The sequence below is a fragment of the Tenrec ecaudatus genome, chromosome 1 (genome assembly GCF_050624435.1).
Source record: "Tenrec ecaudatus isolate mTenEca1 chromosome 1, mTenEca1.hap1, whole genome shotgun sequence".
Taxonomy (NCBI): domain Eukaryota; kingdom Metazoa; phylum Chordata; class Mammalia; order Afrosoricida; family Tenrecidae; genus Tenrec; species Tenrec ecaudatus.
This window is the reverse complement of record NC_134530.1, coordinates 291,503,391-291,528,621: the sequence shown is the minus strand read 5'-3', so window position 1 is coordinate 291,528,621 and position 25,231 is coordinate 291,503,391. Positions and strand designations below refer to the sequence as shown.

Sequence of the window (25,231 nt, the reverse complement as noted above, 5' to 3'; positions counted from 1 at the left end):
AAGCCTTGGCCTATTTGGCAGCAGCTGGAGCCACTATTGAGGACAAGGCGAGAGGCCAGCCAGCACTTTCTGTGCAGGCCAAGGGCTCAGGACATGAGCAGGCCAAGCTCTGAGTGCTGAGTGAGCCAGCCTCAGAGCCGCACCACCTCCATGGGCCAAAATGACCTGATGGGCAAGGCCTAGGGATTCACAGACCAGGTGTGGTTCCTGCGGCCTCCCCGCCCTCTCCCAGACTCCTGCCCACCCGGGCCTTGCCACCATGACCCCTGATGTGGGTCTGCAGCCCACCTGGTGCCTGCCCAGGCCCCAGAACTCCTGCCCTGCCTGGCCCACCCACCTGAGACCTCACTCCAGGCCCCCTGTCCCAACCCTGGTCCTGCTCCAGGCCCCCTCCCTGCCCAAGACTTTTTTAGTCTGGTTGGTCATGAGGGATGGAAAGGAGGAGGGATCCTGCCCAGGCCCCTGTACCCCATCCAACTTGGGATGTTCTGGGTTGGTCCAGCCCCCAAGGTGGCTTCCCTCCCACAGGCCCATATACCCAGAATTCCATTGGACCCACTGGGTACGTGAGGCCTCCCCATCAAGGGCTCGGGATATGTGCCCACAGCCTGGAATGGGATCCTAGCTTGCTAGAGCCTCACTCCCCTCCCCTTAAGCCCCAACAACTTAAGATCCCTAGAAAGTGTCTGTGTGTGGGGGCCCTTGTGGGGTCACACTCTGGCTGTGAAGGGCTAGGCTATGGCTTTTGGCATTTGTCTTCTCCATTCTGAATCTTTAGACCATTGGTCCTTCCACGGGGCAGTTCTACAGGAGTAGCAGGGAACTATATTCGGGAGTGAAGTTGGCAAGATTTGAGTAGGGGTGTCCTGGCAGGGATGCCAACTTGGGAGAAGAGCCCATCTCCCCTTTCTCTTTCCCAGCTGCAAAAAAATTTTTAAAAGGAAGAGGTCTCATAGAGCAGATTTACCCAATGCAATACGTCCTTTGGGTTCTTGACTGGGCCTCGCGTGATCATTTATTGTGGATCGCAGCAAGAAGATAGCACTGATTTCAGTATTTTCTCCATTTATCATGATCATGTTGTAGATGACAGGGACATAATTACATATAAATATGTCCCTGGGACCCAACTCCTGGGGAGTCGCAAACAACTTGATGAAAAGGAAAACGAGAGAGAGAAGACAAGCACTCTGAGCCTTGGTTGGAAGGACAGTCCTTTGTGAATAGACAGCTTCAAGGGTATTGGAGTTCCTGGAGGAGGGCAAAGAGTTCCACACTCAACTATTCAACAAATCATTGGCAGTTGGAACCCACACAGGGGCACCATGGAGGAAAGGCCTGGAAACCTGCTTAAAGCCTATAGTCTTGAAAGTCCTATGGAATCCACACATAAGGCACCATGAGTCAGAATCAACTCTCTCATGCCTGTTTTGGTTTGGGTAGAGGAGCTATTAGAAGCAGTGGGGTATAATGTTGAATCCAAGAAGAGGAAGGATTTGGTCACCATTAAAGTGACTTCTGACCCAATTAATAACAATCATACGGACTTTTGTGGGAGAAAGATGAGGATTTCTACGGCTGTAAATATTTAGTGTCAGAAACCCACATAGACAGTTCTACCCTGCCCTATACAGTCGCTGATTTGGTGTCAACTGGATGGCACTAAGATATCAACTATCTGCTGAAAGGTTGCCATGTGGAAGAGCTTGTGCCAAGTCCGTTATGGATATGCCTATGATCTTTGTGGGAGACAAAGGTCCTGCTTAAGATTAATGTCTCTGTTGTCAAATCGCTCCATTGTCCAGTCTTGGCTCTATGTCCTTCTAGCTCTATAACCTCAGAAAAATCATTGAACCCCCTTTGTTCTGCTGTGTGTACAAGGGAAGTGAAAAATAGTTCTTAGGTTGTGTGTTCGAGGTTGAGATTGAATGATAGAAAGACCTTGTTGTTGTTAGTCGCCAGCAAAGCAAATTTGATTCCTTGTGACCTTATGCCGGATAGGACAAATTACTGCTAGATCGTATGCAATCTTCCTGCCCATTGGCAGGTTTGAGGTCATTGTTGCGGTTATTGTGCCAGTCCGTGTCATGAAGAGTTTCCCCAGATCCACTAATTTACCAAACATGATGTTTTCATCTCGCAATTGGTCTTTCCTAACGACATGTCCAAAATCAGCATGACAAAATTTTGCCATTCTATCTTCTAGGAACATTCTTCGAAGAATGTCCTGGTTCGGTTTCCTCCAGGACTGATTTGCTCATTCTTTTGGCCACCCACAGTATACTCAATACATGGTCTTTGCCATCACGGTCATTTGAATGCCTCAATCCTTCTTAGAATCCTGGTCCTCACTGTTGTAGAAACTCCATTTCTCACAGCTTGCTTCAGATCTGCTGAAGTGGAATCTGAGTTCTTGTAGGCCCCAAGGACATGGCATTTGTGTGCCTGCTAGAAGCACTGAGGAACAACGTCTGGCCCATAGTAAGTGCTTATAATTGTTCATTGCGATCCGTGTTATTATTTATCATCCCATGTAAACTTTCCAGCACACGCACAGGTCAGGAAACCAAGATTCTGAGCCTGTCAGTGCCTTCACTGAGGCTACCCCTCAGGAGAGGGGAGGGGCTGCATGCAAATCGAATACATGATCAAACCAGTTGGCCTGGGTGGAGGGACTTTCAATGCTAAAATAGGGGAACGGGTTGTTGGGTATGTGGGAGGAAAGGCATCTAAAGAAAATCAGCAGAGTGCTCCGAGGCTCTGGAGTTCTGACTACAAAAACACATAACCCAGGCCTATATATCTTTGGGGGATGTGCAAGACCAGTAATTACAGGTAAAGACATACATCACAGGAAGGGGTTGCACTATAGGGTATACAGCAATGAGAGGGGGACAATATAGGGATATACACAATAGGAAGAGGAGGGATTGGGGGCACACATGTGACAAGGGCAGATCCTAGATTCAGGATGGCAGCCTAACTTGGAATGTCACTGAGCTGGTTTGACCTGTTTTCTGGGTCTCCATAGAAACCATTATCAATAGGGTGTAAACTCTTCCTATGGGAACCAAGCTAATGGTCACAAGCATTTAGGGAGAACTAGCCCATTGTCCTTAACAGCAGGGAGGGGGGGACCTCTACCTGCCCTGGGAGCAGACAGTTGTCTGGCCAATGACTGCCTTCAGGGAGGATGTCTCCAAGCATCTGGCCTCCCACCATATGCTGGCAAATAGGCTCTAGTGTTTGACATGTCTTTGGGGAGACAAATCTGGGGAGAAGTCTCTTTATAATTCCACATACATGATGTAAGGTATCGGTCCATTTGCCTTCATTCCTTTGCATGTGGCGACTCAGTGGTCATAGCACTGTGTATTGGATAAGTGGGTCTTCCCGCATTCACATAATTGTCAAATCACAAGTTACCATAGGTGTACGGGTGTATTTCTTGATTCTCATTTCTACTCCTTGGACTGCCCTCTTAGGAATACCACACTCTTTTGATGATTGTGGCTTTGTTAGATCTCTCGGGAGATTGAGTTGTACCTCGTTAGAAAGAATTCACGCCAGAGCCTGGTTCGTGAACCAAGTGAGTTTGATGAGAGGTAGCAGAAGTTTCAGGTTTTACACAGCACCCATAGGACTCCTCCCGACCATGCAGCCTGGCTGAAGCTGCTCAGCGTCACGCAAAGATCTCTCCTTCCCTGCGACTCTCTGCTCTCTGTTAGATCTCTCTCTCTCTCTCTCTCACACTCACTCTCTCTCTCCCTTCTCCCCCTCCCTCTCCCCCGCCCCTCCCTTTTCATGGATTCCAGGAGGAGGCGTGGTGGACGACCCCAGATGGACCCCATTGGCTGAATTGAATTCACCTGGCTCAGGTGGGCCGATCCAGGTTTAGCACCCACCCAATCCCACTGGTGGGAAACCTGAGCCTCTGAGCATGTGCAGTGTGCCGCTCTTTGTTCCCTTGCCTGGCTCTCTGGGCATGGCTTAAGGGACATCCCATCCCTGCGTTAGTCTGCCTAACAACGTTACAGTACATTTTTAAATTGGAAAGGATGAAACTTCCTATTTTTAAAAATTTATTTTTTATTTTGAAACCTCCTATTTTGTTCTTCTTTTTTTCAAGATCATTTTTACTATTTGAGGCCCTTTGCAATCATGTGAATTTGAGAATTGACATTCCGTTCCCCTAAAAGGAACATAAAAGCTGTTGGAAATTTTATAGGGATTGCAGATCACTTTGGTCATATTGTCATCTTAACAATATTAAGCCTTCTAATTTATTTATGTCTTCTTTAAATTCCCTCAGAAGTATTTTTAGTATTTGTCTCCCGCATTAAATTATTCCTCAGTCCCATCTACATGTAACCTCTTTTCTGGGAAATGGGCAATGCGACGGTGGGTGAGGGGAGACGCGGGGCAGTGTAAGATAAGATAAAATAATAATTTATAAACTATTAAGGGTTCATGGGGGAGGGGGAGGGGGAGCGGAGAGGGAGGGTAGGGGAAAAAAAGGAAAAATGCTGATTCCAGGAACCCAAGTGGAAGACGAATTTTGAGAATGATGAGGACAACGAATGTATAAGGGTGCTTTACTCAATTGATGTATGTATGGATTCTGATAAGAGTTGTATGAGCCCCAATAAAATGATTTATTAAAAAAATTATTCCTCATTCCTTTAGTTGTTTAGATGGTATTAGAAATGGAATTGTTCTCTTTCTTTCCTTTTCCGATTGTTTGCTGCTGGTGTATGGAAACACAACATATTTTTAAAGAATCTTTTTATTAGGGACTCATACAACTCCCATCACAATCCATATACACATCAATTATGTAAAGCCCATCCGTACATTCATTGCCCTCATCGTTCTCAAAACATTTGCTCTCCACCTAAGCCCCTAGCATCAGGTCCTCATTTTTTCCCTCCCTCCCTGTTCCCCCCTCCCTCATGAACCCTTGATAATTTATAAATTATTATTTTGCCATATCTTTCCCTGTCCGATATCTCCCTTCACCCACCCCTCTGTTGTCCGTCCCCCAGAGAGGAGGTCACATGTAGATCCTTGTAATTGGTTCCCCGTTTCCAACCCATCCTCCCTCTACCCTCCCAGCATCACCACTCACACCACTGGTCCTGAAGGGATCATCTGCCCTTAATTCCCTGTGTTTCCAGTTCCCATCTGTACCAGTGTACATCCTCTGGTCTAGGCAGACTTGCAAGGTAGAATTGGGATCATGATAGTGGGGGAGGAGGAAGCATTTAGGAACTTAAGGAAAGTTGTATTTTTCATCATTGCTACATCGCACCCTGACTGGCTTGTCTCCTCCCCGAGACCCTTCTGTAAGGGGGTGTTGTCCAGTGGCCCACAAATGGACTTTGGGTCTCCACTCTGCACTCCACCCCTCAATCACTATGATATAATTTTTTGTTCTGATGATGCCTGATACCTGATCCCTTCAACACCTCGTGATCGCACAGGCTGGTGTGCTTTGTCCATGTGGGCTTTTTTTGCTTCTGAGCTAGATGGCTGCTTGTTTACCTTCAAACCTTTAAGACCCCGACTCTATAGCCAGGCACCATCAGCTTTCTTCACCACATTTGCTTATGCACCCATTTGTCTTCAGCGATCAAATCAGGGAGGTGAGCACACAATGATATGAATTTTTGTTCTTTGATGCCTGATAAGTGATGGCTTCGGCACCTCTTGATCACACAGGCTGGTGTGCTTCTTCCATGTGGGCTTTGTTGCTTCTGAGTTAGATGGCCGCTCGTTTACCTTCAAGCCTTTAAGACCTCAGATGCTATTATCTTTTGATAGCCGGGCACCATCAGCTTTCTTCACCACATTTGCTTATTCACCCGCATTGTCTTCAGCAGTTGTATCAGGAAGGTGAGCCTCATAGAGTGTCAATTTAAAAGAAGAAAGTATTCTTGCATTGAGGGAGTACTTGAGTGGAGGCCCAAAGTCCTTCTGCTACCTTAATACTAAACCTATAAATATATGCACATAGATCTGTAAGGTCTCTCTCTCCGGGACTAGATTTCAGCCTTGGTCCTTGGCTCCGCGCGAGAAAGATTTTATGCTGAAGCCGGGCTCATGATCCAAGTGAATTTAATGAAAGTTCAAAGAAGCATCAGGTTTTACGCGGCACCCATAGGATTCCTTTGACCATGCGGCCTGGCAGAGACTGCTCCGGGACACGCAAGGATCTCTCCCCTCCCACGGAGATGACCAGACCCTCTCCCTCTCGGTTCCTGCCTTCTTAAGGGTTCCTGGGGGAGGCGTGGTGAACGACCCCAGGTCGATCCCATTGGCTGAATTGTAGTAACCTGGCCCAGGTGGGCTGCTCCAGGTGTAACGCCCATCTCCACCCACTGGCGGGAAAATCCAGCTTTGTCCTTTGCTGGTTCTCCTGGGCATGCGTAAATGGACTTCCCAATTACCTAGGCTAAGCTACCTAACAGATCTATTTCCCCATCCTCATATATAAACATATTTGCCTATGTACATGTCTTTATCTAGAACTCTATAAATGCCCTTTGCCTCCCAGCTCTTTCCTCTATTTCCTTTTTTGACTTTCCTCCTTTCCCACTATCATGCTCAGTCCCCACCAGGGTTTCAGCAATTCCTCTTGGTTACATTACCCTTGATCATTCCCTACCAAGCCTCCCACACCCTCCTCACCACCGATTTGGGTCACTTGTTCCTTTGTCCCTGGGTTTGTTAACACCACTACCTTTCCCCCCACTTCCCCCTCTCCCATGTCCCCTCGGAACTGTTGGTTCCATTGTTTTTTCCTCCAGATTGTTCATCCAGCCTATCTTATTTAGACAGACCTGAGGAGGTAATAACATGCACAAAAACAAGACAGAGCAAAACCAAGAAACAATATACAGCAAAACAACAACAAACCAATGACAAAAACCAAAACAAAACACAATAAGAAAAAAAAGCTTGTAGTTAGTTCAAGGATTGTTTGTTGGCCTTTAGGAGTGTTTTCCAGTCCAGTCTGTTGGGGCACCATGCTGGCTCCAAAGTCCACCTTCAGCATTCCCTGGGGACCTCGCCACTCCAATCCCTTGCTGTTGCACCCCTTTAGTGTTTTGCCTCAGTGTGGCTGGATCATATTGGGTGCAATTCCCACACTGTGTCTCCATTGTTGTCCCCTGTAGGGCTATGAGTCAGTGAGGGGCGCCATGTCTCCTAGTTTGGCTGGCCATGTGGTCCTCTCTGTGAACTGGCTGTTCTAATTGGAAATATCGTCCCCATGGCCTGGTGGTCCAGGATGTGCTCCACTCTCCTCGTTCCCCTTCCTCTGCTCCCGTGTGCTCCGATAAGATATGTCCCTCTCCCGGAGCTTCAGATTCAATGCCGCCCTTTGAAATAAATTCTTCTGGGGGGAGGGGCAGGTGTCCATTTAGTAGTTGGGATTGGGACCGGCCCCTCAAACCTCTCCACTGGTTCCCTACTGCATGCTGGCATGCTGCATTCACATCTTGGAGCATTGGGTTGAAGTCTGGTCCCTCTTTCCCTGTGGAGATAAAAACAATACCCACTCCCCTTGGGTGGGTTAGTGAGGCTGAAATTCTTTAAGGGAGCAGACAGCATCTATGTTCTCCTGAGGAGTGGCCGATGGGTTTGAACCACTGACCTTGCTGTTAGCAGCTACTGGGGTTCCTTACAGTTAGCCGTAGGCACACTAAATGAAGAGAAAGTAGGTTAGAAGATAAATGTGGGGAAATCAGTTAAGTGGAATGAGGGGCTCCGGGATATAGGTTCAATAGGGTGAGTAGAGCAGGCCCCAATGAGGAGGTGGCTCTTGGGCACAGACTCAAGGGCGGGGAGGGAGGGAGTGTGCAGACACATGCGGGGGCAGTTCACGGAAGGCAAACACTCTGAGTCAGAGACAGGTTGGTGCGCTCGGGATAGTGAAGCGTTTTGCCATGTGTATTTTGGTTGGTTAAATTCCTAGCAGAGGAATTATGGGGTCAAAGGAATTGTCTAGATCTCCTTCGAAATTCTCTCGTTTCAAAGCCCTGGGATAGAAGAGTGACCGTACCCCAAAAGAAATCTATTCAAATGCAAGAAAATCAAAATGGAAGAAGAGTAGAAAACATAAAGGGGCTAAAAATAGCAGTTACCACTTCTGTTAAGAATTTCTGTGAGAATCTCAGGGTTTTACTGTGTCATCTTCCGCGGTGCCTGTTACAGTGGGCTGGCACAGCTTGGCCACGTGTCACCCCTCCGCGTTCCTGTATCTACTAGGCAGGATCCTCCTTGCCTCTTTGCCAGTGACTTTCAAGTACCAATCAGCTCTTCCCTTTCCACCTTCCCAGGTCCCCTGGGACCTTCCTATTCAGCTCCAATTTCTGATCTAGCTAAAGACATCCCCACTTTCCTACTGACCGTGAGACTAATCGGATGACTTCACCGGAGGCGCGCGACCTTGTGGTTCAGGGGAGGGCAGTGGCCTTGAAGCACAGGGGGGACCTTCCGCTCTACCCAAGGGAAAGAATGGAGGGAGCTGCAGGGCCAGGGAGCAGGGAGGGTGTGTGGTAAGGGGCCGGCTCCAGGCAGAGGCTAATCAGAGGAGAAGAATGGGTTGGGCCCCGTTACCAAGGCCAGGAAGACTTTATTCTCCAAGTGGTAAGTCATCAAAGGAGGTTTGCTCAGAGTGACAACATGAGGCTGCCTTTCAAGAGGTTGTCTGGAGCTGGGGTGATAAATGCTTTTGGAAGGAGGGGAGTTAAGCCAGGGGAACCAGTTAGTTCACTGTGGCAGGAGATATTGTAAGCCTTTCATCCAGTCATTAAGCCAGTGTGTACTGGGGATCATGGGCGTGCTGGGCACTGTGCTCCATCCTGGGAAGGTGTAACCCACACCCCCACCCTCATGGAGATCACATTCTAGCCGGGGACAGAGACAGCTATCCAGTGGAAATCAATTGAGTAGATAGTATATTAACCTGTTTGCAAACCTGTCACTGGAGTCGTAGGACTGCCCCGTATTGTGTCTGAGGAAACAGATTGGCCACCATGTCTCTCCCCCGATGGGCACCTGGTGGACTGAGATCAACCCCCTCCTGGTTAGCAGCCACGTGCTTAAGCACCGACCACCACCAGGGCCCGTAGATAGTGTGCTTGACGGTGCAGGTGGTCAAGTGGACATGCACGCAGGAAGGGGACGAGGAGTTTTTCAGAGCCCCGGGGTGGTGTCCATGGTTAAGCATTTGTCTTACTAATGGGAAGGTCGGTGCACTTTGCCTACTCCTAAAGGACCCCCAAGGAAATGCAATCCTTTTCAGAAAAGTCAGGGCCACAAACTGTGGAGCAAAGGTCCACTCTGACATCCCGGGTCACCAGGAACCAGAATCGACTCAAGGGCAACTGTTGTTTGTTTACTAGAAATGGTTGTGGGCTGGGGCCGGAGGGGGTGGGTGGTGGGTGGTTTGGTTCACAAGTTCCTAAAGAAGAAGAATAGCCAGCTGGGGGAAGGAAGGCTCTTGGGGTGACTTGTGAGTGGAGGGGCCCCAAAGGAGGTGGCATGGGAGAGGGAGAAGGTGAGGGCGAGGGAGGTTGGGAGTGTTTGTAGGTAGACTCAGTGAGACGAGGAGCCAGCCAGGAGCACAACAGGGAGTCAGTGATGTTTATGAAGGGCAGCAAGAGAAAGCCACCCAGGCAGCACAAAGCACGGTACCATTATGGAAGACCCAGGGCGTTCAGGTTATAGGCATGTCTCCCCGATGAGGCTGTCAGCATCTTGAAAGGACCCATTCACACTGGCCAAGCCAAGTGCTGAGCACATTCCAAAATATTCAGTGAATATTCGCAGTTGGAAGGCATTCTTCCTTCATCTTGCTGCCCCCAGCCACGGGGAGCTCCCTGCGTGGTGCCTGAGGCTGCTTTTCTATACTTCGCTAGAGGTCCACCACCGCAGCTAGGGAAGCTAACCAAGAGTCTGGCCCCAGGGAGGACTGGGGTTTGGGCCAAGCAGGAGTCCCGCTGTGTTAGCCCCAGTTGACCAGAGAAACAAATTCATAGACACTTATATGTGTTTTAAAAGAGAACTTTATATCAAAGAAAAATTGTACATTAAGAAAACATCCCAGCCCAGTCCAGATCAAGTCCTTAAGTCTGATATTAGCCCATATGTCCAATACCAGTCTATAAATCCCTCTTCCTACTCACGAAACACAAGCAATGATGCTGATGCAGGAAGATCACAGGCCAGTGGGTGGAAAGCCTTGTGGACCCAGTGGTGGTGGAGGCATCCCAGCGCTAGCAGGGGTCTCCAAGTGAGCCCTGCGGCTCCAGGGCTCTAGTGTAGCTCTGTGTGTCTTGTCAGCAGGAATGTCTCACAGGAAGGGAGCTATTGATTTCCGTGGGCACCTCCAAATAAGGTCATCAAGCTGCAACCTGAATGACAGCTTAGACTCCACCCCTCCACATGTTGACACCAGAGTATGTTGCTCACCTGCTCTTGGGCTGTGTGGCCCCTCCTGGAGTAGGCGTGCGGCAGCCTCCTCCTTGAAAATCCCCTTCTATTTCTGGTGATCCAGAGTCTCTTGGTCCCTCCCCAGTGAGCACTGCCCAGTGATACCCTGTGGCCTGCCCAGAGAGGGCATCTCATCCGTAAGTGGCTGGGTGCTGTTTATGTCAACATCTACCTCCCACCCCACTTAAGAGCTTGGCGTGCCTCCAATCGTGCCCTACCTGGATGAGGCCCCGATGCCACTGCACTTCTACCGGGACTGGGTCTTCCCCAGCAGGCCCTGCATCGTGCGCAATGCCCTGCAGAAGTGGTCGCTCCCCTATCTGAGGTGGGTGCAGCCCTGGGCTGGGCTAGGGTGATGGGCGAGCTGTCTTGTGGCATGTGGGCATGCTCTTAGAGTCCCTTCCCCTAGGGCCACGGTGGGTGCCACGGAGGTGAGCGTAGCGGTGACCCCAGATGGCTATGCTGATTCCGTGCGCGGAGACCACTTCGTGATGCCAGCCGAGCGCCTGCTGCCCCTGTGAGGTGTGTTGGACGTCCTGGAGGGCAGGGCCCGGCACACTGGCGTGCTCTACGTGCAGAAGCAGTGCTCTAACCTGCTTACCGAGCTGCCCCAGCTGCTGCCCGACTTGGAGCCCACGTGCCCTGGGCCTCCGAGGCTCTGGGTGAGAGGGGGCGACTGGGGCAGAGGGCAGTCGTTGAGAATACACAGCAGAAGCACACACCAAGCTTCTACACTGACAGCTCGGTGACATTGATTGTCTTGGCCCACACCCACCACCCCATGGCCAGGGTCAGGCCCTGCCGCCATGGAAGCCTTGACTGTTGACTGACTGCAAAGGATTAGTGCTCTAACTTTTGCCTGTGGGGGGCTGGGCCCACTCCCCAAGCCCTCCAAACCATGGCTTCTTCGCCAATTTTCCCTGGGATGCCCCTCACTCGCATGCAGTACCCCTGCCCACATCCTGTTGGGTGTTATCCCAGATCCGACCTGCAGGGGACAACCACTCCTAACTCTCCTCCTCTGTCCTGCAGGGAAGATGCCAGACGCGGTGAACTTCTGGCTGGGGGAGGCGGCCGCAGTGACGTCCTGTAGGTGTCTCTGGGATGCAGGGACAGGGAGGAGCCAGGATGGGGCCAAGGGTGGGAGGCTGGCCTGGAGGGTCGGTCTACAATTCTGCGAACAGAGGAGGAGCGGCGTTGCAGCGTGGTGGGTGGGATGACTTTGGTGTGGGGGCGCACTAGACATCTCTCAGAGGGCACGTTGGCCCCGGAGGTGAACTTGGGAGAACCCGATGCTTGGATATTTACCTCTTTGGAGAGATGACCCGCATGGGGCGTGTGGTGAGTGCCAAGTCCCTGATGGCTGGGATCTGGAATGCCCTCCACCCTAGCCCCCCCTGGGCATCTCCTAGAGTCTGGTTTGACTATGTCGTTGAGAATACACAGAGCAAAAGCACACACCAAGCTTCTACGCTGACAGCTCAGTGACATTGATTCAGTCCCTCTAGTTGGTTCAAACGTTCTCACCCTCCCTTCCCGAGTTCTCCCTGAGGGAAATGAGGGGGCTTCAGAAACTGTGTAGAAAATAATGGGATTCCCCCTCCCCCCTTATAAATTCATTGTCCTCCAGGATCCTGGCTGTTCATTGAAGAGGCTGTTTTCAGTCTGAGCCCGGATGGAGTTTAAAAGAGCACCATGCTCATGGCAGAGGGATGGAGATCCTTTACTGGCTAAGTTGAACTAGTACTGGGCGTAAAGGAGACATCAGGGGACACTTTGGATGGAAGGTTGAAATCTTTATTCGCAGGACTTTCTCGTTTTTACACCCCTGGCTGTCTTGAGGCGCAAGGCTCTGGGTGGGCAGGTTCTGCCTCTCATGTGCCCTGCTCCGCCAAATCTGCCCAGGACCTTCTTTGTGTTGGCAGTGCACAAGGACCACTACGAAAACCTCTACTGTGTCCTCTCTGGAGAGAAACATTTCCTGTTACACCCGCCCAGCGACCGACCCTTCATCCCCTATGGTAGGGCTGGGACATGCCTTATGCATGGGCCCCAAACCAGAGGAAGGGTAGTGAGGCTTCCCTGCCTGTGTCCCTGGGGCCAGGCAGTCAACCGGAGAGGCTGGGAGGAGGTGTGAGGGGCTGGGAGCACTCTTTGCTGAGCTCCCCCTTTTTCTCTGGCATCAGAGCTGTACACCCCATCAACCTACCGACTCACTGAGGTGGGCACCTTTGAGGTGGTGGATGAAGAGGCCATGGAGAAGGTGTCCATCTTGGCCCTGGGCCTCAGGGAGCGGCGAGCTCATCCATCTCCGAGGAGCAAGCGGGCCCCAAAGGTCCTGGGAAGGTGGCCCCTTCCTCCGTAATGTCCCGCCGTCTGGGGCTGGCTTCCCAGGGCGGATGGAGGGGGACCTTTGGCCCTTACCGTTGGCAAGGCCAAAGGCCGAGTTCCCCGGTCCTGCTCCATCCCCAGGTGCCCTGGCTTCCACTGGATCCCTTGACACCAGATCTGTCCCGGTACCCACAGTACCGTGGGGCCCAGGCCCTCCGCTGCACCATGCAGGCCGGCGAGATGCTCTACCTGCCGGCCTTGTGGTTCCACCACGTGCAGCAGGCCCAGGGCTGCATTGCTGGTGAGGAGCTGCTGGCCTCGGCCAGCTGGTGGGCTGGGGAGGCTCTGGGTCAGAGCTGGGCCACCCACTCCTGTGCTTGCTCTCCCCACAGTGAACTTCTGGTACGACATGGAGTATGACCTCAAGTATAGTTACTTCCAACTGCTCGACACCCTCACCAAGGCCTCAGGCCTGGACTAGTGGAGCCCCCAGGGAACGTGCCCCCCCACAGCTCAGGGGGCACTCTGGTGCCTCCCCAGATGGGCCCCCACAGAGACACCCTGCAATCTGTCTGACCCAGAACCCCGTTTGGGTTGGGACCGACCCTGTAGACTATCGTGGGTGATAGGAGGAGGACCAGGAAGTGCCAGGCAGGTGTCTAGGTCAGGGTTCCCAGAAAGCTGCCACGCAGGTGAAGCAGCCCCGTGGGTGGAGGCCAGTTGCGGCGTCCTCCCTCCTCTGTAAAGCTGTGAAGTGGATATAATGATGGTCCCTACATTTCTGGCTGCCCTGGTGCCTGGAGAGGGTTTCTGTAAGGGCCCGCTCGCTCGCTCGAAAGACATGCTCAATAAAGCCGGGGAGGCTCCATGTGGTACCTCCCCCTTGTGGCTTTCTGTGTCTCCAGGAGGGCAGGGAGGGTTCAGATGGAAACGTCAGAGAGAGGAGCTAGCTCCCTGTCTGTCCAGGGACCACAGCTTGTACTCCGGTCTGGCCGGCAGGCCAACCCTGTTTTAACTCTCTGCCAGGGCTCGTTGACTGGGACTCTGGTTTGCTTCGCGATGGGGTTGGTGGCCTGGGGACGAGCCTGTGTCTCCTAACCAGCACAGGGACCAGGGGACATAAACTGCCCCACCCCCACCCCTGGGCTGCTCCTCTGCAGAAGGAACTGGCTTTCTCATGCTGCCCCCACAAAAGGGGAGATGAGCGCCCTTCCCCTGGGTGCCCACCTGGAGCTCCAGTCCTGGCCATCTCTGGGTACCCAGGTGGCCCAGGTCCTGGCTTTGAAGAGCTGTTTTTAGTAACAGCCACTCCCCTGCTGTGATGATAGGCTCCGGATACACCCCTCCTCCGGGTCTGCTTCAGTGGAGACTGGGCATTCCTGTCCTACTGGTACCTGGATGTTGCTACAAGCCTTGTTGGTGGGGACTCTGCCCTTGCCCTACCTCTGGCGGCTGCCCAGACCTGTGGCCCCTCCAAGCCATGCCATCCTGTCCTGCTCACACGGGTGGTTGGTGAGCTGTCCTGAAAGCAGGACCCGGCTGGGCAGGCCCAGGTGGTGTCTGCTGGGGGCAGTGGGTTTTCCAGGAACCCAGCAGGGGTGGGGGACCTTGAGCCCATGGGAGGGTGTCAGTAGCCCCAGTATAGGCTGAGGTGCCTCATTTCTTGGGCAGGGTGTGGGGCTTGGGCGGAGCGGAAGATGCAGGTGGGAGGGGCTAGGGAGGCCAGTTGGGACATACTTGGATTTTGGCTTAAAACCCCACAGTCCTCGGCCCAGTGGCTACTGCTGCCTTTGCTCACCCCGCCTGGGACCCCCAGCCTCATGGCTCTGGTAAGACTGGCGTGGCACTGGAGCCCACTCTGACCCTTGCTGCCCACCTGAGTCCTGGCTAATGCTTTCTCTGGAGGGCTGTGGCCGCGGTGGTCTTCAGGTGTAGGGGGCGTGTTTGCCAGCTTTGGGTAGGGGCATGGCTGGGCTGCGGATCCACAGAGATTCTAGGCAGGGAGAGGCTCCTGGCTGCTCCCCTGCTCCCTCTGAGTCAGTTGCCTGGGCTGTCGGGGCCTGAGACTGATGAGATGGGTGACTTTCCCGGGTTCTTCCTCTGCCAGGAACCCCTGGGCGCATGCAGCTGGGACTTCCAACTGCAGCTGGGAGGCCAGTGAAAGGGTGTGCTGACACACGCTCCCTGGCCCCAGTGCACCTGGCAGGGCTTCAGCCCAGAGCCCGGGGTGGTTTGGGATGGAGTCCTGGGGTCCTTTGTTTCTCTGCCCTCGGAGAACCTGGAGGGCGCAGGGCTTGGCGCCCATGGGCTGCCTGGCCTGGTAACCTCCCACCTGCCCCATCACAGAGGAGGCTTCCAGAACTGCCCCCTGACCAGGGGTGGGATGCACAGGGAGGAGCGAGTGAGCAAGCAGGAGCTTAGTCCTAGCAGGCCGCTCCCTCCATGCCCTTCTGTATGCCCACCCAGAGCTTTGTAAGCGAGGGCATGGGCTGGGGCAGACAGGTGGCAAGATGGAAGCCTGCTGGTTCCAGGAGAGGGAAGCGGAGAGCACAGCGATCCTGCCTCTGGGTCTCCGGCCAGTTGCTGGGTCACCTCTCCATGCCTCCGCCTCCTCGTGAAGCAGCGTAGTAGTCGGCTGAGTTAATGTATGGATAGCCCTTGGGACAGACCTGTCATGTGGCATTGTGTAAGTTCCTATGGACGTGCCCTGTCTCTTCTAGACTCGGGGTTCTGAGTGGCCTTGGCCCTGTTGGTGCAGGGTGAGCCCTCACAGGTGCCCCAACCGCCCTTCCATCGCCTGCGGCCTTTGGTCATGTCATCCCACAGCAAGCTTGTCCCCTCCCCGCTGCTCTGCAGGCCAAGTTGCCCGGGACCTGCCTGCTCACCATTCGTGTGCTGCAGGCCCACAGCCTGCCTGCCAGGGACGTGGGTGAGTTGACCGAGAGAGGAGAAGGGAACTGAGGTTGCAATTGGAGCAGGGCAGGGATGGTGGGAAGTGGCAGGAGGGCTGGGCCTGCGAGTTCCTGGGAGGAGGGGCTGCAAAGAGTGACGGGCAAGGGCTGGTGATGGAGGGTGGGGCTTGGTGCGTCCCCAGGGATCCCTCTGGTGGTGAACTCTGCATGGCTTGGGGGAGAATTGGCCCTCATTTCTTCTCCTCCAAGTGACCCACCGTGACTTCTATGTGACCCTGTGGCTGCCCACGGCCTGCAACCACCGGCTCCAGACGCGCACGGTCAACAACTGCAGAAACCCTGTCTGGAACCAGAGCTTCCACTTCCGGGTGCACAGGCAGATCAAGGTGGGCCTGCCTCAGCCCAGCCCTGCGTACCCCCAGCGCCACCCCCACCCCACCCCCCACCCCATGGCCCTGTCCCGCTGCTCCCCTTCCAGAACATGGTGGAGCTGAAAGTCTTTGACCAGGACCTGCTGACCAGCGACGACCCCGTGCTGTCAGTGCTGTTTGACGTGGGCACTCTGCTGCCTGGGGAGTTCCGGCGCCAGAGCTTCTTGCTGAGCCTGCAGGCAAGACTCCACATGGGCGGCCACCCTCGGTACCACCAACGGGATGCTGCTTAAATGCCCCTCTTCAAAGAACTTGTTTACAGACCATGAGGTCAGGTTTCCCTGGTGCCTGAGGCCCTTGTCAACCAGGACCTGCTTCCCGAGGAGCGGCCCCCTCCTCGGGGCCACATTATGGACAGCAGCCCTCCCCGCATTGGCACCCCTGGCTGGCATCTGGGTTGGAATCTGCACATACCCATACTGACACACACACTCACATTCACACCCACACGCAGCCTCACACACATACACAGGTACACTCACACGCAAGCACACGCACTCAACCACTGTCACACTCACACATGCACAGCCATGTGGATACACATGCAAACACACTCACATGTGCACACAACCACTCACATGCATGCCCACATACATGCACACGTCTTACCTTTATAACTTGCTTTTTCAGGGTGGGAAGCGGTTTGACTTCGAATTCCGCCTGCGGAGTGTGTGAGTTGGGGGTTGCGGGGGTCAGGGGAGTTGGGGGTTGCGAGGTAGGGAGAGGGGCTCTGGGTCAAATCTGTCCCTTCTGGAAGGAGAGAGCCTCATGCGCTCAGGGCTGGTGTCCTTCCCCGGGGACTTTCTGTGGTTGGAAGGACTGCCTAGGCTTCCTTGGGGGCAAGAACCTGACCCCTGCTCATGGCTTTTCCCAGGACAGACTGTGCGGAGCAGCTCACCAGCAACGGTGTCCTAGTGGTGAGTCAGATCATTGTAGTGATTGATTCAGGATCATAGTAGTGATTCGGGATCATAGTGGTGATTTGGGATGGTAATGGTGACTTAGGATCATGGTACTAATTCGGGATGATGGTAGTGATTCGGGATCATAGTAGTGCTGTGTGATCAGAGTAGTGATTTGGGATCATAGTAGTGATTTGGGATCATAGTAGTGCTTTGGGGTCATAGTAGTGCTTTGTGATCATAGTAGTGCTTTGGGATCATAGTAGTGCTTTGGGGTCATAGTAGTACTTTGTGATCATAGTAGTGCTTTGGGATCATAGTAGTGATTTGTGATCATAGTAGTGCATTATGATCATAGTAGTGCTTTGTGATCATAGTAGTGCTTTGGGATCATAGTAGTGCTTTGTGATCATAGTAGTGCTTTGTGATCATAGTAGTGATTTGGCATCATAGTAGTGATTTGGTATCACAGTAGTGATTTGGGATGATAGTAGTGCTTTGGGATTGTAGTGGTGAGTGACACACCCTCCCTCAGGCCATCTGCTCACCTGCCCTCCTGGCTGCAAGTCTGTCTGGACCAGGAAAGAGCAAAGTGGGAGGGGCTATGATTTCCAGAGGACATGGGACTGAGGAGCAGGAACCGCGGGCTGCAGGGGAAAGGGTAGTGGTGAGGTATCCTTGCGTGGGTGGGGCGGCATATGAATCTTCTCTTCCCAACACAGGCCCGTGAGCTTTCCCGCTTGCATGTGCGGCTGGAGGAGGCCGGGGACCAGAAGGGTGAGTCTCCCAGGTCACCAGGACAGCCCTGGCCCTCAGCCTATGTCTTCCCCCTTCCTCAGCTGCCCATCCTGGAAGAAGAAGCTGCCAGCCACCTTTAGCCTCCGAAGGCTAGGGGCTGGGGGTGAAACTGCCCGGGCTTACCAAGACCTGGTCTTTTCCCATGACCCTGCTCCGAGGGGGCTGGGCTGGGGGTAACTCCTCCCAGCCTCTGCCAGCCACAGGGGCGGGAGACACCTCACGGGCAAGGAACCCCCTCCCACCCCTACCTCGGTTCCTTTCTCCAGAGTCAAAGGGAAAAGTTCAGCTTGTGGTCCCCGGGTCCTACGAGGGATCTCAGGAGGCCACCGTAGGCAGCGACTCCTTCCGTTTCGACTTCCCCACCTGCTGGGAGCAGGAGCTGAGTATCCACCTGCAGGTAGGGTGCCCCCCCCACTGACCCCCTGGAATTCAGGCCCACAGGGGCAGGTGGTACCGCTGCTCTGAGACTCGGGTAAGTGTACAGTTTTGGTCCCCTTGCAGAACGCCCCCCAGGAGCAACTGTGGTGCCGCTCAGGGCCCTGCCATCAGACCAGCTCGTGAGGCTGGACTTCCCTACGTCCCAGGTACTCTTCACTCAGAGGAAGAGACCTCATGTGGGTGTGGGACAGGGCCTCAGGCCAGTGCGGGGGTGGGGGCAGGGGGTGACTCCTTCTCTCCCTTTTCTTTTGGGCCAAGCCCCTGGGCTGGGCTGTGGGGGTGCATCCCTGTGGAGATGACTGGGGCATCCCAGGGCCGAAGTTGGGGTGGAGGTGCCAGCCTTTCTGAGTGGTGTTTTGCTGGTTTGCAGGAGCCTCTGATGAAGGTGGAGCTGAGAAAAGAAGACAGGTGAGAGGCTGGGCTGGGGGAGAGCAGCCGGGGGAGGGAGGGCGCTACGTGCAGCTGGGTGGCCTGGAGGACCGGAAGCAAGCGGGTGGCTGCAGCAGGGAGCTCCCAGTCTTGGGAAGGTGCTCAGAGCAGAGAGGGTCCTTCCTCAGCCTTGTAGTCTGCGTGTGGCCTCACTGGGTGGGAGAGAGGTGGGGGCTGAGGAGAGTAACACGCCTGGTTTGAGGAGCACAAAGACCAGAAGGAAACGACCTTTTGGGTGGAAGCAACGTGGCTGGGCCTTCAAGAACTTTTGCTGGCCCTCAGTGTCTAGGAGCATAAGCAGCCCCAACTTAAAGGCCTTTGTTCCTTCTCAGCCCCCGTGCCCCCTCCCCAGTGCAGCCCTGGTCCAGCGTTGCAGGGGAGGGAGAAGCTGAGACTCAGGGCCACCTTTGGCCTCAGGGACACCCTCATCAGCAGGCTGGCCTTGCTGTCATGCCGGGTGTGTTGGTGTGGCTCTGGGCCCACCATTCCCCCCTCACTCTCCAAGCTTCAGCACGCAGGCTGAAGGGAGAGAAGAGATGGACGTGGATCTTGCAGGGAGATGGGCCCAGTGTCCTCTTTTCTGACGAGGATGAGCACTGCCTCACTGTCCGTCCATCCCCCCACCCCACCCCCAGACCAGGGGAGCTGGCCGTGAGTCTGGGCTTCGAGCTGTGTGCTGAGGAGCAGGCCTGCCTGAGCAGGAGGAAGCAGGTGGTGGCCAAGGCCCTGAAGCAGGCCCTGCAGCTGGAGGGAGACCTGCAGGAGGATGAGGTCTGTCGGGCTGGGCAGGAGTGTGGGGGTCTCAGGCCGAGTGTTAAGCTGAGTGGGCCTCCACACTTCCATTGCCCGACCAGGGTTGGTTGTAAGGCGGACTTGTGTTTGCCTCTCGTCTGCCCACCTACCCCCCTTGTACTTCCCGGAGCTTTCTTGATGTTATCTTGGGCCCGATGCGGCTGAGCAGTGTCAGAACCATGGGCCCCACCAGGGGTAGCTACCCTTCTCTGGGCGTTGGCCCTTGGCCTGGAGCTGCTTTTAAGACTGGGCCTCTCAGACAACTCGGTGGACATCTGGCCAGGCCTCTCTGCTGGTTGGGCTGGCTCCTAAGGAAATGAGCTCCTTGCAAGTAGAGAGGGACGCTGATTTGGGGGTTTTGAGGTGAGCCTGTGTCTTTTAAGAAGTGACCGCCGTACTCCCCAGGCGGGGGATGGGGAGATAAGGCCTGTGGCCTGTACGCTCCCTGGAGTTGTCAAAACCCGAAAGGACCCACCCTGCTGAAGGAGGTTATCCTGACATGACTCTCCTCAGCTGCTCTGACTCAGACCCGCTCCATGGGTCCCCACCAGACTCTGACCTATGCTAACTTTGTGGTGGGGCCAGGGGCAGGGGACTGAGTGGCCACTTGACTTGCTGTGTTCTCCTCCTGTGGTTTTTACTGCCCGGCGTACCCTGACCTCCCCTCCACCAACTGGAAGTCCCCGCAGGGCCTCCCTTGAGCCCAGCTGTACTCTGCCCTTCCAGGTCTCAGTGGTGGCAATCATGGCTACTGGTGGAGGGGTCTGGGCAATGACTTCCCTGTATGGGCAGCTGACCGGCCTCAGGGAGCTGGGCCTCTTGGACTGCGTCTTCTACATCACAGGGGCCTCGGGCTCCACTTGGTGAGCAGGCTGAGTGTGGATCTGGGGGTGAGTGGGCAGAGGCAGGGGTGCCTGTGGTAAGGCTTCTCCAGTGGCCCCTTGGCCTCCCTGACTAGATTGGAAGGTTTGTGAGGAGGCAGGTGGCAGGTGCGATATGCCCAAGGTGCCCCATGGGCTTCGGCTGTCTCCATGGAGCTGGAAGGCACCCGCGGGCTGCTGCCCTGGGAGAGAAGGTCCGAAGGGGTTTGAGGTCTCAGGGGACTCTTAGAGGAACCTGTCTGCCCCCGACCTCTGGCTTTGCCTAGGACCTTAGAAAACCTCTACAAGGATCCAGAGTGGTCACAGAAGGACCTGGGGGCGCCACCGTACTGCTGAAGACGCAGGTGACCAAGAACAAGCTGGGCGTGTTGGCTCCCAGCCAGCTGCAATGGTACTACCAGGAGCTGGAGGAGCGCGCTCGCCTGGGACACCCGGCCTGCTTCACCAACCTCTGGGACCTCATCAATGAGGCCATGCGACATGATGGGGTACAGAAGGGCGGGCCACGGGGACGGGCCTGGACCTGGAGGCAGCCCTGCTGGGTAGCAGGGCGAGGGGAGATCTCCAGAGACCAGGAAGTAATGGGTTTATACGGAGGTATCTCCCTACAGCCTGATGTCCACAAGCTCTCGGAGCAGCGACAGGCTCTGAGGCACGGCCAGAAACCTCTCCCCATGTACTATGCCCTCAACACTAAGGGGCACGGCCTGTCCACCTTTGAATTTGGAGGCATTTTGAGGCAGCTGGTTGAGGCCCCGGGCGGCCAGGTGTCGGGGAAGGGGTGGTTGGGATGGTTTGGGGAGGCAGTTTTTCATGCCCTTCTCCTTACACTCTGGTCCGGGACCCGAGTGAATCCAGACACCCACGACTCAAGAGTCACTTGGACTGGAGGGGAGTCGCCCCGTCCTTTGTGGCTGCCCTGCGTGGGTTCGGGTGGGCAGGAGGGTGGTGGCCAACAGCGGTCCCTTCCCACCGTAGAGTGGTGTGATTTCTCCCCTTACGAGCTCGGTTTCTCCAAGTAAGGTGCCTTCATCCCCTCCGAGCTCTTCGGCTCCGAGTTCTTCATGGGGCGGCTGATGAAGAGGATGCCTGAGTCCCGCATCTGCTTCCTGGAAGGTGAGGGGGTCTTGGAGAGAGAATGGGGAAGGGGAGGATGTTTCTGGGGGAGCCCCATCACTGAGGCGGGCAGCAGGGAAGGGTCAGGCTGTGACAGGAATGGGGGCTCTCATCCCCTTGTGTCTGTGCTCCCAGGTATCTGGACCAACCTATATGCAGCCAGCCTCCAAGACAGCTTATACTGGTCCTCAGAGCCCAGTCCATTCTGGGATCGCTGGGCTCAGACCCTGACCAGCTTGGGTAGGTGCCCAGGCTCCGGGGCTGGTGCTGGGGGTGGGCATGTGACTCCCAGCTCTGTGTGTGTGTGGTGGTGGGGGCACTGGTCTCAGCTCTTTCCCTCTCCGGGGTCACTCCCCTCAGACTGGGCTAGCACCCACGCCCCACTCCCTGGCTGTGCAGACAAGGAGCAGGTCCCAGTGCTGAAGATGGAAGTGCCACCCAGCCTGGCTGGGATGATCAGGGAGTTGTTCTCTGGCCTACTGACGTGGCGCCCGCTTGCCCAGGCCACCCACAACTTTCTGCGTGGTCTCCAGTTCCACAAAGACTATTTCCAGCACCCTCACTTCTCCTCCTGGAAAGGTAGCTTCTCCCACCGGGGCCCAGCCCCCTGATGTCTTCCCAGAGCTGTGGGCCTTGGCTCCAGGCCCCTCCTGGGCCCCTCACCCCACCCCTTGGCTCCAGGCCTTCCATGTGTGGCCCCACGGGATGTGGGAAGTAGAGTTTCCTGCCTTCTCCTTCAGCTGGGGCTGGAGGTTGCTTCAGGGCTGGGGCCAGGTGGGTGGGCCCTGAGGGCGGAGTCTTTTTCCAGGAGCAGCCAGTGACTGCCACTGACCAGGGGAGCAAGCGTGGTGTCCTCAGCACCCGTGCTCAAGGCTGCCCTCCCACCCCGCCCACCTCTCTAGACACCAAACTGGATGGACTCCCTAACCAGCTGACCCCTGGGGAGCCCCGCCTGTGCCTGCTGGACGTGGGCTACTTTGTCAACACCAGCTGCCCGCCCCTCCTGCAGCCCACCCGGGACGTGGACCTCATCCTGTCGCTGGACTACAACTTAAATGCCGCCTTTCAGGTGGGGGAGCTGATGAGTGGCACCCGAGGATGCTAGGGCGGCTTCACAGTGTGTGCCTTGCTTGCTTCCTCCCAACCCTACGAGACAGGGACCCACATGCTATGTGCTGAGCTGTGCAGAGAAACAAAAGCAGCAACACTCCTCCTCTGTGTAGAAAAAAAGAGCTTTAGATCAGCAAGGCATCCCAGCCCATTGTGATTCAAGACCATGCTAGTCAGAACCTTCCTCAGCCTCTGTGTAGCTGCAGGCAGATAATGCCCAGGCTGGCGTGAACATGACCGAGTCAGCGGCTCTCCAGGCTGGTGGCCCCATGGGGCCGTCCCTGGAGACAGAATCCCAGCGAGGAGGAAGAGGCTCATAGCATCTCCCCTTCCTTCCAAGGAGGGATCACCAGGCTTCCACCTGAGTGACAGGTGGGACTCCACCCCTGCACTTTCACGCAGGTCCAAGTGGACATAATATCTAACCACAACACCATGTCAAAAGAACCAAACCAGGATCCCCACCATGGAGTCCATGCTGACTCACCGGGGCCCCCTTGGTGTGTTTCCAAGATCGAACTGCTTACGGGAGTAAAAATGCCCACGGAGCAGTTTTTCACAGGAAACCAGCCTCTAACAACCAATGGGTCAGTAGGCACAATTGTATGGCGATAAAATAGTAAAGGTCTAGTAAAGTCATAGAGGCTATGAGAGATAGGGGAGCGAGAGTACAATAAAGGAGTCAGGCACGTTTTATGATAGCATGCTCACCTCAGCTCCTCTTGATGGACCACGTGGAAGTGGGGGAAGAGAGAGCATCTGTATTATCTTGGGGTAGTTACAGGTAGCCTTAAGACATGCATATTCAGTAGTTACATACGCCACAAGGTGGGTGGGATCGACAGTAACGCTGAGCTCACAAATGAGGAAGCCTAACAGCTGCATTGGGGGAAGCTGAGAGGGGGGCTGGGCGACAGCAGGAAGAGAGAGCCAGAGGATGTCTGCCTCTGTAGGGAGATCAGACCAGCCATGTGCTCACTTGAAGGCAGCATGGCTGTTAAGGGAGAGTCTGTGGCTACCAACGTGGAGGCACAAGTTCAGGAACGTGGTGCTCGGCCCTCTCTCCATGGAGCAGCGGGTGGTTTCCCAGTGCTGACCCTGCAGAACCTCGCCCAGCACATAACTGCTTCACCACTAGCGTTCCCTGTGAAAAGAACTGAGGTTTCATTCACGCTCCTTCAGGGGGCTTTCTCCGCAATGGGGAGAGGATGTGATGGTGAATCTGGTTGGCTGCACCTGCACCCCAGCTGGTTGCAGGCCGTCAACACCCCAGCGTTTAGTTTCTGTGTTAATTTAGTGAGAGGTGTGTGCCCTTCATGGCTGGCCTCAGCGATGGCTACAGTCCGTTTGGTGGAGCTCTGAGGGGCTGCGGCACGGCTGTCCACTCCGACTGATGCTTGGTCCTATGTGACGTCAGTGTCCAGGACCAAGGGAGCCCGAGGCTAGCCCTCTCCTGTCCTCTGTGCCCCTGCAGCAGCTGCAGCTGGTGGGCCGCATGTGCCAAGAGCAGGGCATCCCGTTCCTGCCCATCTCTCCCAGCCTCGATGAGGAGCGCCAGCCTCGGGAGTGCCACAAGTTCTCCGACCCCGGCCGGACTGAGGCCCCAGTCATTCTGTACTTCCCCCTGGTCAACGACTCCTTCCGGGACCACTCGGCCCCTGGTGAGCCAGCTTGCCGCCACCCCCTTCCTGGTGTCCCAGCCTCCCCGACCCAGCAGACCCGCCCTCCACCCCAGCACCCTGCCCCTCCATGCCCACGATGTGCTCTCTGCACAGGGGTCCCTAGGACACCCGAGGAGCAGGAGGCCGGCCGGGTGAACCTGTCTCCGTCTGACTCCCCCTACCACTACTCGAAAGTGATCTATAGCCAGGAGGACTTGAACAAGCTTCTGGGCCTGGCCCACTACAACATCTGCAACAACCAGGAGCCGCTGCCAGCTGCCCTGCGCGAGGCCGTGCGGAGGAGGAGGCAGCGCTGACAGCGCGCCCTGAGTTGACGCCATGGAGGGACAGCGCTGCAGCTCTGCCCGGCCATGCCTCAGCCTCAGAGAGCCATCCCCCAGTGTTCTGGGGCCTCGGCGGAACTGGTTGGCCCCAGCGGCACCCTTCCTAGCCTTGGGTGTATGCCCTGGTACCCCAGACGGGGCAGGAGCTGCCAGCACCTCACAGAGGGCCATCTGCACTGTGAACCGAAGCTGTGACTGCGGGCTTGCCACAGCTCAGCAGCTGCTCTGGTCCTGGGCCCTGGGCCCCTGGAGCAGGCCACAGTGGGCCTCTTCTCCAAGCACCGGGAGAGGTGGGGTGCAGAGGTGCTGTGGCAGCCGGGGTGCAAATGGGGTGGGGTTGGGGTTTGGGGTGGCTGGGCCCGGTGTAGAGTGCTGGCACTGGGGGGAGGGTCCCAGGCTCCCCCGCCCTGCTGCTCTGAATGCTGTACGCAGGGACTCGGGGGCTGCACACATTACAGGACTCGTCCCACCAACGGTCTGAGGATGTCATTGCTGCTACGAATGGGGAGACCTTTGGTACCACCATCAAAGACCAGTTTAGGAAACAAGACAAGGACACATCTCCCTGGCCCCGCAAAGAGTTGCC

At 55.3% G+C, this 25,231-nt stretch overlaps 1 protein-coding gene and 1 pseudogene across 1 annotated transcript; both read left to right on the top strand.

Annotated features, from left to right (window-relative positions):
- Positions 1-9,549: 9,549 nt before the first annotated feature.
- LOC142440730 (bifunctional peptidase and (3S)-lysyl hydroxylase JMJD7-like) lies at positions 9,550-13,312 on the top strand (annotated as a pseudogene).
- A 1,216-nt stretch (positions 13,313-14,528) lies between these two features.
- On the top strand, positions 14,529-24,618 carry LOC142440719 (cytosolic phospholipase A2 beta-like). Its single transcript, XM_075542994.1, has 15 exons — positions 14,529-14,534; positions 15,733-15,760; positions 15,993-16,129; positions 16,222-16,353; positions 17,799-17,853; positions 18,141-18,257; positions 18,376-18,458; positions 20,681-20,902; positions 21,026-21,181; positions 21,458-21,530; positions 21,666-21,770; positions 21,930-22,109; positions 22,433-22,599; positions 24,115-24,301; positions 24,416-24,618. The coding sequence occupies exons 1-15, from the start codon at positions 14,529-14,531 to the stop codon at positions 24,616-24,618; spliced, it is 1,851 nt and encodes a 616-aa protein (XP_075399109.1).
- The last annotated feature ends 613 nt before the right edge of the window (positions 24,619-25,231 follow it).

Bases quoted from the DNA above. Each gene is read 5' to 3' on its own strand.
- LOC142440719 (XM_075542994.1), top strand. The intron at 15,761-15,992 runs GTGAGTTGACCG...TTCTCCTCCAAG, and splicing joins CCTGCCTGCCAGGGACGTGG to TGACCCACCGTGACTTCTAT. The intron at 21,182-21,457 runs GTGTCGGGGAAG...ATCCCCTCCGAG, and splicing joins TTGAGGCCCCGGGCGGCCAG to CTCTTCGGCTCCGAGTTCTT.